The 13,967-nt window shown below is 51.5% G+C and overlaps 1 protein-coding gene across 3 annotated transcripts in view; it reads left to right on the top strand.

The window, feature by feature from the left end:
* The window catches only part of ubr2 (ubiquitin protein ligase E3 component n-recognin 2), a 30,887-nt gene extending 19,799 nt beyond the window's left edge, over positions 1–11,088 (top strand). Inside the window, exons 27-47 of one of the 3 annotated variants that reach the window (XM_035399864.1) lie at positions 158–267; positions 879–959; positions 1,061–1,242; positions 1,929–2,128; positions 2,686–2,779; positions 3,154–3,312; positions 4,798–4,889; positions 5,027–5,105; positions 5,961–6,109; positions 6,277–6,332; positions 6,619–6,715; positions 6,805–6,872; positions 7,112–7,247; positions 7,353–7,449; positions 7,537–7,667; positions 7,877–7,985; positions 8,663–8,719; positions 9,004–9,081; positions 9,230–9,400; positions 9,802–9,903; positions 10,223–11,088. In XM_035399864.1, the coding sequence (XP_035255755.1) occupies positions 158–267; positions 879–959; positions 1,061–1,242; positions 1,929–2,128; positions 2,686–2,779; positions 3,154–3,312; positions 4,798–4,889; positions 5,027–5,105; positions 5,961–6,109; positions 6,277–6,332; positions 6,619–6,715; positions 6,805–6,872; positions 7,112–7,247; positions 7,353–7,449; positions 7,537–7,667; positions 7,877–7,985; positions 8,663–8,719; positions 9,004–9,081; positions 9,230–9,400; positions 9,802–9,903; positions 10,223–10,364 (2,390 nt within the window). In that variant the 3' untranslated portion in view covers positions 10,365–11,088. Of the gene's footprint in view, positions 1–157; positions 268–878; positions 960–1,060; positions 1,356–1,467; positions 1,686–1,928; positions 2,129–2,685; positions 2,780–3,153; positions 3,313–4,797; positions 4,890–5,026; positions 5,106–5,960; positions 6,110–6,276; positions 6,333–6,618; positions 6,716–6,804; positions 6,873–7,111; positions 7,248–7,352; positions 7,450–7,536; positions 7,668–7,873; positions 7,986–8,662; positions 8,720–9,003; positions 9,082–9,229; positions 9,401–9,801; positions 9,904–10,222 lie in introns of those variants that run through there. The other 2 variants (XM_035399865.1, XM_035399863.1) reach the window with 2 other exon arrangements.
* Positions 11,089–13,967: the final 2,879 nt, after the last annotated feature.

Here is a 13,967-nt window from a genome sequence, read left to right as displayed (position 1 = left end):
TCTGTCACATCACATCCACGCTTAAGTATGGGATCTCACCTAAGATTTGATTCTCATCCTTTTAGATTAAGGTGAGAGTGTGAGAGTGTGAGAGTGTGTGAGTGTGTGAGTGTGTATGAGTGAGTGTACATACCTCTGTTAATCTGGTCCCTTTCAGGACCAGGAGAAGCCCCCAGTAACCCTCCCAGCATCCTGGCCCTTCTGGAGACCCTGCAGAACGCCCCTCACCTGGAGGTGCATAAAGACATGATCCGCTGGATCCTCAAGGTACGCCCAGACCTCCTCACCATCATCATCACCATCATTATCATCCTCATCCTCAGCCAGAGGTGCAGGTCTTCACATTGTGAACGCCCTGAGTTTTTTTTACGACTTGTATGTTTAGCTACCATGTGCTCGCACTGAAGACCATAGTGATGGGAGAATGAGGTGTTGAGAACCTCATAACAGGTGAATCTATACTGGGCTGTCAGTCTGACATGTTTTGACCAATCAAAAGGTTTTGCTCTCCATATGATTGGCCGAACACTAGGTAATCCCTGATAAAGAAAACTTCAGTACCTATTGTAGACACCAGAGGGCAGCAGAGGTTGAAATCTGTAGCACTGAAATGTGTATCCTCCCTTCCCCAGGTAGAACTGTAAAGAAGCTTAATTTGTGCAGACTTAATTTGTGGACATCAGGGGAGTTTATCAGTGGAGATGTATTCTGGGTTTCACACAGTTTCAATGGAAAAACAAATTGTAAGTTTGTATATGCTGTCTAATTAGAAAATGGCATATTGCATTTTAAATCCACTGTTTTGTGTAAGGCTGCATTTAAGTAACCACGGTGTATTGTGGAATGTTCTGAATGCTGCGTTTTGTCGACCCCTGCAGACCGTGAGCGGCATTAAGACAATGCGGAAGCGCACGGCCACCAGCCCCGTGTCAGACAGCGGGGGTCAGAGTCAGGAGGAGGTGAGATCTGGGGGAAGCCGGCTCGATGTTGTGCGTGTGCGCGTTGGCTGTGTGTACCGAGAGTGCAGTGGTGTGTGACTGCGCGATGGCGCCCCCTGCAGACCCTGCGGGATAAGGACAAGGCGGAGCGCAAGCGGAAGGCGGAGATGGCTCGTCTGCGCAGGGAGAAGATCATGGCCCAGATGTGCGAGATGCAGCGCCACTTCATCAACGAGAACAAGGAGCTCTTCCAGCAGAGTCTGGAGGAGCTGGAGGCCTCTACCTCCTCCTCTCTGGATCCCAGGTACCTGCACACCTGCAACATAGGTACCCACACCTTGCAGGACAGGTACCTGCATACCTGTAGTACAGGTACCCACACCTTGCAGGACAGGTACCTGCATACCTGTAGTACAGGTACCCACACCTTGCAGGACAGGTACTTGCATACCTGTAGTACAGGTACCTGCACACCTGTTGCATAGGTACCATCACCTGCAGCACAGGTACCCACATACCTGTAGTACAGGTACCCACACACCTGGAACACAAGTACCTACATACCTGCTGGACAGGTACCCGCACACCTGTTGCACAGTTCATCTGCTCACTTACAGCTCAGGTATCTGCACACCTGCTGCACAGGTTATATGCTCACTTGGTGCACAGGTACCTCCCCGCCAGTCTCAGTTATGTACTCGTACACTGCTTCAGCCCTCTCGTCTGGATTGAGTGGTCTGTGTGTCCTCCCCCCTGTAGCCTGGATTGAGCGGTGTGTGTGTGTCCTCCCCCCTGTAGCCTGGATTGAGCGGTGTGTGTGTCCTCCCCCTGTAGCCCGGATTGAGCGGTGTGTGTGTCCTCTCCCCTGTAGCCTGGATAGCCTGGATTGAGCGGTGTGTGTGTCCTCTCCCCCGTAGCCTGGATTGAGCGGTGTGTGTGTCCTCCCCCTGTAGCCTGGATTGAGCGGTGTGTGTGTCCTCTCCCCCGCAGCCCCGTCTCCCCCGATGAGGCTCTGGTGTGTGTGGGCCCGCGGCGCTCGTGCGTGAGCGAGAAGCGTCAGATGGTCACCTGCATCCTGTGCCAGGAGGAGCAGGAGGTGCGCGCGGACGGGCGCGCCATGGTGCTGGCCGCCTTCGTCCAGCGCTCCACCGTCATGGCCAAAAACCGCCGGAGACCCCCCCACGACCCGGGTGAGCAGGCCTCCGCCGCGCCGCCGCGCTCTGCACGGCTCGCTCCCTTCGCTGCGCGCGGGGCTTCTCGTGATGTCTGTGTCTCCACTGCGGCGGGTCTGTGGGCTCTTACGCCTGTCTGTGTCTCCGCTGCGGCGGGTCTGTGGGCTCTTACGCCTGTCTGCGTCTCCGCTGCGGCGGGTCTGTGGGCTCTTACGCCTGTCTGTGTCTCCGCTGCGGCGGGTCTGTGGGCTCTTACGCCTGTCTGTGTGTCCGCTGCGGCGGGTCTGTGGGCTCTTACGCCTGTCTGTGTCTCCGCTGCGGCGGGTCTGTGGGCTCTTACGCCTGTCTGTGTGTCCGCTGCGGCGGGTCTGTGGGCTCTTACGCCTGTCTGTGTCTCCGCTGCGGCGGGTCTGTGGGCTCTTACGCCTGTCTGTGTGTCCGCTGCGGCGGGTCTGTGGGCTCTTACGCCTGTCTGTGTCTCCGCTGCGGCGGGTCTGTGGGCTCTTACGCCTGTCTGTGTCTCCACTGCGGCGGGTCTGTGGGCTCTTACGCCTGTCTGTGTCTCCACGCTGCAGAGAACTACGACCCGCTCTTCATGCACCCTGACCTGTCCTTTGGGACGCACACGGGCAGCTGCGGCCACATCATGCACTCCCACTGCTGGCAGAGGTGAGCATGACCGGGGACGGACGGACGGACGGACAGACAGACAGACAGACCGACCGAGAGAGAGAGAGAGAGAGACAGACAGACAGACAGAACTGTGGGGGGGGAAAACGCTTTTGATGCGTGCTGGAGAGCAGAGATGGTTGGACAAAGAGACCTGAGGATGGAGAGACAGCTAGACACTTACAGCTGTGCTGTAGAACACAGGAACAGTAGGAGAGGGACAGACAGACAGACACACAGACAGACAGACACACAGACAGGAGGACGGCAGGTACATTGGTGCAGAATGGACTGAAATGAGTCGCGTGGCTCTCTCAGAAACGGCGTTGAGGTTGATGATTGGTCGCTGCGGGTGACGTGTCGCGCGTCTGCAGGTACTTTGAGGCGGTGCAGGCCAAGGAGCAGCGGAGGCAGCAGCGGCTGCGCGTGCACACCAGCTACGACGTGGAGAACGGCGAGTTCCTCTGCCCCCTGTGCGAGTGCCTCAGCAACACGGTCATCCCCCTCCTGCCCCTGTCCAAGGGCCCCAGCAGGTAACCCCGAAAAAACCCCGCCCCACACCTTACCCTGAAAACTACTGGCGGAGGGAGGCTTCGCTCGCCTCAGATGGGCGGAGCTACGCTCCCTGCCAGCCTGTGGCCTTTCTGAGTCCTTCCTCTCCGCAGCGGCGCACCGTGATTGGTTCAGATCAGCGAGTCACTCGCAGCGTGTCGCAGCGTTTCGGTTTCGCGTGACCTCGGCCTCTCTTTGCTGTTTGAAAACTCCATGCCAGAACACCGTCAGTCTTGCTTCTTAATTCCTTAATTTCAGTAATTCTCTTCTTTTCTTTGGCTTTTTTAAAACGAAAACACTTACATGATAATAAAAAGCACTCATGAAATGATGGCTGGTAGCTGAAGACTTCCTGAGCGCCTGATGCTGTCATGTTTCAGTTGAGTGTAATTCCGTACATGCGCCACTGTAATTCTCTCGCACTGTTGGAATGACAGGGCCAGCGATGCCAGGGTAATGGCTTGTGACAGGAACAGAACGCACACTGGCCCTTGTGGAATATTCTGGGAATGGCGCCCAGCCTGTACAGCGCTGAGGGGAAACCCTGTGTGGGTCGCCGCTGCCAGAAAGCCATCAGTGTGTCCCGACGTCGTCAAGTGTTTTCCCATAGTTTTCCTATTATCCGTATCAATACGAATTATGCGAAAGGGCTGCTTAGAGTTTTGTTTTTTTTTCTGTCTGCTTGAAAAAAACATTCATTTCAGAAACCAGCTGTGGTTAAAGGGGCAGATTTGCTGAAGTGGCATGTTTAATCATAGTTCATTCTGAGGCATGAAAACTAAACCAACCGAAAATAAACGAACAAAAAATAAATAAAACCTACCCATGTGTGAGCGTGGATTTGGAATATTTTGCAAGTGAGGGGAGAGCACGGCCTTTCCCACCCGGTTCCCAGTGAAGGCCTAGCGTAATGGCGTAATCCTCCCTCGACCCTGCAGCAACCTCTGGCCAGCATTTGCCCAGATACACCCCAGTAATCCTGTTCCAGAAAGCCTACCAGCCCTCTACCAGCCCTTTCCCCCGTGGATAAGGCTAACACCACTCTCGCTTTATGCAGGTCCTGCGGCTTTTCAGAAAGCATTAATGTCACCTCCGCTAAGACTCTGTTTCTTAATCCTCTTGCTAAGAACTGCTTTTATATGCAGGTTGTGGTGCGCAATTCCTTCTTATAACTGCTAAATGAAAGGCTGATTTGTGTGTTGTTTTTTGTTGTGAAATTGTTTTGTGATGGAGGTGCATTGATATTATTTTGCTTCTTATAGACCCATAATAAGGAATTAATGTTCCTGTTGATCTTAAATAACTGAGGTAGGCATTCAGTGTATCAGAGACTGTATTGTGTACCACAATTTCCGTTCTGCCGGTTGCATCTCTCGGTGAACAGCAGGGGGCAGTAGTGTTCACTAACCCCCTCTCTCTCTCTCTCTCTCTCTCTCTCTCTCTCTCTCCCCCCCCCCTCTCTCTAGCTGTGAGCAGCCAGGCCTGGGACAGTGGCTGAAGACCGTAGGTCAGCAGGTCAAAGCCCTCCACTCTGCCCACAGGAAACTCAAGCCAACCAGTGAGTATCTGAGCTTAAATAAAAGGAACTACAACAGAACTAAAGGCACTTCTTTTGTCAGGAGTGTGTGTGTGCGTTCAAGTGAGCGCATAAGCGTTTCTGTGTGTGCACCCTGGTGGTAATGCTTCTGCTTTCAGGTGCTGGAGCTGTAGAGGATGGTGAGCAGCTGGAGGACTGTGCTCTTCCAGAGGGCTTCAGACCTGACCAGACTCCTAAGTGAGTCCTCCCTAGTGAGCCTGGATAGGACACTACTCACTGTTACTCAGTCTCCCTCTGTCTCATACAGTCTCCCTCTGTCTCACACAGTCTCCCTCTGTCTCATACAGTCTCCCTCTGTCTCACACAGTCTCCCTCTGTCTCATACAGTCTCATACAGTCTCACACAGTCTCACACAGTCTCTCTCAGTCTCACACAGTCTCCCTCTGTCTCATACAGTCTCATACAGTCTCACACAGTCTCACACAGTCTCTCTCAGTCTCACACAGTCTCCCTCTGTCTCATACAGTCTCATACAGTCTCATACAGTCTCACACAGTCTCACACAGTCTCACATAGTCTCACACAGTCTCCCTCAGTCTCACACAGTCTCCCTCAGTCTCACACAATCTCACAGTCTCCCTCTGTCTGATACAGTCTCCCTCAGTCTCACATAGCCTCCCTCTGTCTCACACAGTCTCCCTCTGTCTCATACAGTCTCCCTCTGTCTCATACAGTCTCACACAGTCTCCCTCAGTCTCACACAGTCTCTCTCAGTCTCACACAATCTCACATTCTCCCTGTCTCACTCAGTCTCCCTCATGTCTCATACAGTCTCACACAGTCTCCCCCAGTCTCATACAGTCTCACACAGTCTCTCTCAGTCTCATACAGTCTCACACAGTCTCATACAGTCTCACACAGTCTCCCTCTGTCTCATACAGTCTCCCACTGTCTCACACAGTCTCCCTCTGTCTCACACAGTCTCCCTCTGTCTCATACAGTCTCCCTCAGTCTCACACAGTCTCCCTCTGTCTCATACAGTCTCACACGGTCTCCCTCATGAGTTGTTTATTCCAAACTCTGTCCTGCAGAAATCCTTATTCCGCCACTATCAAGGAGATGCTGACCACGTTCGGAACAGCGACCTACAAATTTGGCCTTAAAGTGCATCCCAATGAGCAGGACCCCCGAGTCCCCATCATGTGCTGGGGCAGCTGTGCCTATACCATCCAATCCATCGGTGAGTTTCAGCCCTTACTCCACCCTTTTCACGCACAGTCCAATCAAACGCTGCTTAACCCTCTTAACCCCCCCCTCAGTTGCTAGGAATCTGTTGCTTGGGAAACTCACATTGGCTCACTTAAATTATGTAAACTATTACTTATATTATGTTCCTGTGTGTTTCAGAGCGACTACTGGTGGATGAGGAGAAGCCTTTGTTTGGGAGCTTGCCCTGCAGACAGGTAACCTTGCCCACATCACTTCCTGTTTGGGGATAAGTCAAGCAGGAAGTATCTTATAATGGGAGTGGGGAACAGGGCTGTAGAGAATGCGGATAGAGCGGGGTATCAAAGAGAAGAATGGAGCTGATTGAAGACTGATAGAGAGAGAAGAAAGGAATTAGGAATGGAGAGAAGGAGAAAGGAGAGGCAGAAGAGTTGGTTGAGCAGTAGGCCTAGTGTACAGGTCAGTTATTGTTCTGTAAGTGTCTGCAGCTCTTAGAGTGCTGTTGGTCCTGTGTGTCTGCAGGAGGACTGCCTGAGGTCTCTGGCCAGGTTTGGGTCAGCCTGCTGGACGGCCTCCTCTCTGCCCTCTGTGCAGGGCCACTTCATCAGACTGTTAGCAGGTGAGCCTCATAGCCGGGGAAGTTCTGTTAAGTATGCTTCACTGCACGCAAGAGCCGGTGTGCTGATGCAGAGCCTTGTGTTCCCACAGCGCTGGTTCCAGACCCGCAGGTGGAGAGCTCTCCCAGTATCCTGGATGTGGACATGTTCCACCTGCTGGTGAGGCCGCCAGTTCCACAGAAATGCCCGTGTGTGGCTGCTGCTGTGATTCCCTCAGCTTGGCTTTTCACGACCAGCTGCTGTTATTCGTTATCAGATACTATTCGTGATCATCCCTGACTTTCTTAACACGTTTTATCACGCATACAAATATGACACATTTCCTGAAATATGTGGTGTTACAGTAGTAACTGTTTTATTTCCCTCTGTGTTTTGTTTTCTTCCTGTCCTTGTCTCAGGTGAGTCTGGTCCTGTCCTACCGCTCTGTTCACTGTCAGGACTCCTCAGGTCTCAGTGTGGACGCGGTCCAGCTGCACCTCTTTCACCTGGTTACCGTGGCGCACATCGTCCAGATCCTGCTCACGTCCGTGCCAGGTGAGGGAGAGCGCCGTCACGTTGAGTGCTGGACATAAAAGCGCGCTGTGGAAGAACTGTTAGTCACTGTTTGGGGTTTGTGTGTGTGTGTGTGTGTGTCCACAGCGGAAACGACCATGGAACAGGAGAGTGGGGGCGTAGACGATGAAGTGGAGGAGGGAGTGTGCCACCTCTATAACCTTCTCAGGACTCACCTGGGCAGGTAAGAGTGGCAGTGTCCCCACAGTGACCGTAGCAGTGTTTTAGCAGGACCCGGCGTGTGTGTAAGTCACCTTGTGCTTGTTGGCAGTGGCCTGCGTGAGGTGGGCTCGGGCTGGCACCTGTGGCACTGTGTGAGGGCGGGTATCCTGCCCTACCTCAGGGCCGCCGCGCTCTTCTTCCACCACCTCAACGGGGTGCCCACACCCCCGGAGCTGCGCGGTGAGTCCCCGCGTGCCCACACACACTCACCATGCAGGCACACTCGCATACACACACACGTTTGGACTCCCACCCACTCCTGTGACGCACTCATTCATGTTAATGAACGTATCGACAGACTCTCATTTACACATTGAAATCGCTCACACACAGTCACCCTCTGACAGTTCTGAGGTGTTAATTCTCTGTCTCTCTCTCTGTATTAGTAGCTGTGGGTCCATATCATTTGGAGCAGCTGTGTGTATATCTCTGCCTGCCCCCTAACCTGCTACCGCTCTACCAGAACCACAGAGACCTGCTGGACCCACTGTTACAACGGTACCCCCTTCTGCTCCATTACGCTGTGCTCATCTTATTCTGCAACTCCATTCCATTACATTACACTGTACCCTGGGACTAACCCCGTTCCATTACATTACACTGTACCCTGGGACTAACCCCATTCCATTACACTACACTGTGCTCTGGGACTAACCCCATTCCATTACATTGCACTGTACCCTGGGACTAACCCCATTCCATTCCATTACATTACACTGTACCCTGGGACTAACCCCATTCCATTACATTACACTGTACCCTGGGACTAACCCCATTCCATTACATTACACTGTACCATGGGACTAACCCCATTCCATTACACTACACTGTGCTCTGGGACTAACCCCATTCCATTACACTACACTGTGCTCTGGGACTAACCCCATTCCATTACACTACACTACACTGTGCTCTGGGACTAACCCCATTCCATTACACTACACTGTCCTTTCTGTGCCCTCTGCTCTCAAACTGACCTCCAGGCTGCCCCACCCCCCTCTCCTCTCCCGCAGTATTAATGCTCTCCCAGCCCTGCCCCTGGATCCTCTCTCCTGAGTCTAATCCCCATGCTGGCTGCAACACACGCAACTGAGATTGGAGTGCCTAAAATAAACTGCTGTCTGTTATAGGAGTGGTCTTATTGAATGTGTGCACTGTGTCCCCCTCTCCTGCAGGTGGTGCTCACACCCAGGTGTGCGGGAGTCCCTCCAAGGAAGCAGCCCTCTCGTGAGGTGAGTTCTCTTCCCTCCACCCCCCTGGCTTTGACCCTGAACACAACCAGAAACCTGCAGCTTTCTCAAGGTCTTTGAATATCCCTGAACCAAACAAGAGGCAAGCAGCCCATTGCCAGTGTAACCTTGTTAGCATAAACAGTTCATCTTAAGTACTGTTGCTCCTAAAGAAACCTGCCTTGCACAGGCTGTAGATGAGCTGCACTGGCGCTTGCTCTTTTTTAAATTTTTGTTTTGGTTGGGGACTGACCAGGTTTTTTTTTTTTTGTTATCTCCACCGCTAGCTTTCCCCGGGAGTCCAACCGTTTGATCGACCTGCCAGACGACTACAGCGCCCTCATCAATCAGGCCTCCAGCTTCACGTGAGCCTCTCAGACCTCAGTCCTCTGTATAGCTCTGTAATGTAATGTACTGTACAGAGGAAATCGCGCTGGCGTCGATGGCAGCGACAGGTTGGTGTTGGTGCGGTTGCGGTGAAGGTGCTGAGTGCTGTCCTGTGCCCCTGCCCAGGTGCCCCAAGTCTGGGGGGGATAAGTCGCGCGCCCCCACCCTGTGCCTGGTGTGCGGTGCCATGCTCTGCTCCCAGAGCTACTGCTGCCAGACAGAGCTGGAGGGCGAGGACGTGGGGGCCTGCACCGCACACACCTTCGCCTGTGGAGCCGGAGTCGGCATCTTCCTCAGGTAACCCTCGCCTGGCTCGGCTTCCTCATATCCCAGAAACCCTACCACAACCTCCCGTATCCCAGCAACCCCTCCACCTCCTCCCCTAATCCAGAAACCCCTCAACCACCTTCCCTATCCCAGAAACGCTATCACAACCTCCCCTATCCCAGAAACGCTATCACAACCTCCCATATCCCAGAAACGCTATCACAACCTCCCCTATCCCAGAAACCCTTTCACAACCTGCCCTGTCTGAGAAACCCATCCACCGTCTTCCCTGTCCCATGTTTGGCGAGGTGATTGTGATATTGGGCATGTGACTGGTGAACAGAAGTCCCCTGGCTTGGCACAGCGTAGTTGTACGTGTTGTGCTTGCACATGTGATTGACTGACTGTGCGTGGGTGTGTCGCTGCTCCAGGGTCAGAGAGAGTCAGGTGCTGTTCCTGGCTGGGAAGACGAAAGGCTGTTTCTACGCCCCTCCTTATCTGGATGACTACGGCGAGACTGACCAGGGCCTCAGGTTAGCTCCTCTTCCTGTTTTCTGTAGGATCCGCCCTGTTACTCTCACTTCCTGTTTGGCCAGTTCTCAATTTTCAGTAGATTTAGTTGTGTAGTGTTCAGCTGTTCTGTGTTTTGCAGGGTTCAGCATTTTCTCCTTTATTCTAGTGTTACGCTTCTCTGTGTGTACTGCAGTGTTCAGCCATCTCTCTCCCTATCTCTGTATCTCTCCCTCTCTCTCCCATGTGCACTCTTTTTCTCTCTGCCTCTCTCTCCCTATCTCTCCATCTGTCTCACGCACACACTCTTCCCCTCTCTCTCTCTCTCTCTCTCTCTCTCAGACGGGGGAATCCCCTTCGCCTCTGTCGGCTGAGGTACCGGAAAATTCAGAAGCTCTGGCGCCAGCACAGCATCACAGAGGAGATCGGCCACGCCCAGGAGGCCAACCAGACACTGGTGGGCATCGACTGGCAGCACTTGTGATGTCACGCTGGCCCAGCCCTAAGGCCACGCCCAGCAGCCCTGGCCTGGCCAGTGATTGGATGGTCTTGCTCTCAGACTAGTTGTCCCACACACGGGACAGAAGGTGGTTTTTTGGCAATGTGACCCTAGCTCTGTGCCCCTCCCTGCCTCAGTCTTTCTGAGAGGGGATTAATGCATGTAGTTTACTTTTTCTTTTTGCTATTATTTCATGCAGCATTGCATTTCTTTTTATTTCCTCATTTAAACATATAAAGGACTTAGACAGGCATTGGGCTGTGCAAGTGACCAGCTCCAATGCTACACGAATACTCAGAAGAGCACTTCTGAACAATACCATTTCATTTCTCTTTATTCATATATATATATATATATATATATATATATATATATATATATGTATATATATATATATGTATATATATTACTTAAGTTATTTCTAGGATAAATGGCTTAAGTTCTGAGTTATTAACCGCTGTTTTAAATGAGACGATACCTGAGATTTTTGGGCAAGCACAAATTTCTGTGTGTGTGTGTGGAAGCCTGATTTGGATGGAATGACAGTAGTGCCTGCTGGCTGCAGGAACTTCTCCACACTGTGATCTCAGAAGAGTGTTTTGTATCTGGTGAGTCCAGCTTGGTGTAGGATCGCCTCCTCCACACACACACGCACACACGCACACACACACACACACGCACACACACACACACACGCACACACACACGCACGCACACACACACACACACGCACACACACACACACACACGCACACGCACACACACACGCACACACACACACGCACACACACGCACACACACGCACACACGCACACACACACACACACACACACACACACACACGCACACACACGCACACACACACACACACACTGCGCTTTAACAGTGAGCCGCATGTCTTTAAGAAACCCCACATACATGACAGTGAAAATAAGCCAAGGTAAAGACTCCTGGAGATTGTGTGTGTGTGTGTGTGTGTGTGAGTGCGCATGCATGTTTGAGAGAGATGGGGTGATTGTGTCTTTTGTATCTGCATCTACCTGGCGGATGCATGTCTTTTTTCTGTGAGGTGTGTGTGTGTTTGTGTTTGTATGGTTCGGGAGATTGAAGCGATGGTTGCCCTCCCCACCCCCCATCCGGAACCGCTCCCTCATGTACAGTACTCTGATAATGGACAGCCTTGAATGAAAGGATGTTTATCTTCGAGTCATTTCCACTTGTGTGTGTGTGTGTGTGCGTGTGCGTGCGTGCGTGCGTGCGTGCATGTGTTTCCTGAATGTATTTAGATTTGGGCGTTTGCCGTTTTTGTAGTTTCTTTTTATGTTTCATAACACTTGTTATTTAAATGAACTCTTATATCCCGCACAGAAACGAGGGGTGGGGGGGGGGGGGTGTCTGGTTTGGAAACATGAATTAATTTAATGTGCTCCTGTTGGTTTGCTTGTTGTTTTGTATTTTGTGGACTTAGCATGTATGCTGATTTCTGCTCCAGGAAGCAGAGAAATATCCCATTATATCCTATTTAGAATTTTTTTGGGCTTTTGGTTTTTGGTTTTGTGTCCATAGTAGTCAGCCCTCAGTGCTTTAATTGGCTACTTGCAGTGATGTCACTGCTTACACACAAGGTTCTATCCTTGGGTCCCTCAGGCTGTAGGGGCAGTGTGCCTAGCCAGGATAAAACATCAAATACAAAGATTTGTTTACATACATTTATTGTATTTACATACAAATACAGTTTACACACACAAACACGCACACTCAGACAAACATAAACACACATATACACGGAGAAATAGACACGTGCACACACACACACACACACACACACACACACACTGAGACACACAGACACACACACACACACACACACATATACACACAGACAGACATACACACACACCACACTCATTTGTAGCTCTGTATCTGAAGGATTTCCAGTAAATATTTTCTGGTAACAACCCCCCCCCCCCCACCTTTCTGTGGCACGCTTCCAGTATTGAGGATCCATTATCATCACATGTAATGAACAGACTTGTTAATATGTGAATTCTTGTATAAATGGGTACATTGTACTATATTGTAAAACAAATAATTAAATAAATGCATTAAAAACCAAGAGGTTCAGAAGTCTGTTGGGCATGTTATGCCGTGTGTACATGCTTGTATGCATATATACACACACGCACTGCCTATATATAGGTGTGTATATATCTGTATATATGCTGTGTGCCTATGTACACATGGATATATGTATATGGGCGCTGAGCTGTGTGTGACCTGGTTACGCAGCAGCCCATAATAACTCTTGCTTTGCGCAGCAGTCCCCAGTGCCCCCCACCCCCCCAGCACAGTGGCCAGCACGCCCCACAGGGTCACCTATGAAAGAGGATTAGGCCAGCGGCCAAGCAGGACAGTGTGGCTGCCCGTGTCCCAAGACCTTTATCGGGTGAGTGGGGGATGAGTGTTACCTTCAGACCTGACGAGTTCCAAGTTTGAGTCCAGGGTACTGAGACAAAGCCACATGTTTACCCGTATCGGTCACGGATTGTGCGTGTGAAAGATAGCCAGAGTACGGTCATTTCCACTGTACGTATAGATTTAGTCTTTCAGCACTCTTAACAGGTGCTCTGCAGTGTGGAAGATTCTGTTGTCACTGGATTTAGTGACACAAGTGATAAACGAGGGTTCCACAGGATGTACCCTCACCTGCGCTGAGGTGTGTCACCTGACCGAGGCTAATCTGCTAATCCCCGAGGCTTATCTCCTCAGACACTGTTTATGTGCTTTGGGCCACAGAATGTTCCAGGCTGTCCTCCTTAGCCTCTACCTGGGCCTTGTACCTTCTGCTCCTGTTTGTCACCTTGCTTTCCTGCACTCTCCAAATGAACCTTTTTTTTTTTGGAAGTCTCACTTGTCTTCAGGACAGAGTCTGCCCACCTTCATGTACCGTCTACTGCTCCTTCTGGTGCTCTGACTTTACCGGCTCCTCAGTACCGCTACAGCTAGTTTTGAAGTTGAAACACAAAATATAAAAAATAAAAATAGGAACTCACACTTCACGTTACTGCTCAGACTACGAATCACAGCCCAAACCAGCATTAAAATCACAGCAGTAAAGAGCCGTGCTGTGGAGCCTGTTCCTGCTATAAGGCTGCTGTATCTTAACGCGTAGTGCAAGCACACGCCCACAAATGCAGCTGGAGGTCTGCAGTAGTGCAGCCGGTGTGTTTTTACCATACATGCGTGTTAATATGCTATATGCCAGGGAGAGGAGGACTCATGTAAAGCTCACTGGTCGCATCGGGCGAGAGAGAGAGCGGGGTCTTACCGTCTCCCTCAACGGCCCTCTGTGTCCCGTTTCCCATGTCCTCAACCTCCGAGGGCCCCATCTTCCCACTCTTCTGCGTGGCTCTCCCAGCCCTGCCGTGTTACGCTTCCCACCGGATGGAAAGGCCCTCTGTTGTGGGATTTCACCAGGTTCAGCAAACCGTTACGAAGTGGGCCTACCAAATATCGGATGCACTGCCTGGGGGTGTCTTGCTTTGCGTGCTGAGTTTTGGTGGAATGCCAGACCTCTCTCCGCTTTGT

The sequence above is a fragment of the Anguilla anguilla genome, chromosome 18 (assembly GCF_013347855.1).
Source record: "Anguilla anguilla isolate fAngAng1 chromosome 18, fAngAng1.pri, whole genome shotgun sequence".
Taxonomy (NCBI): Eukaryota; Metazoa; Chordata; class Actinopteri; order Anguilliformes; family Anguillidae; genus Anguilla; species Anguilla anguilla.
This window is presented reverse-complemented; position numbering and strand designations above follow the sequence as displayed.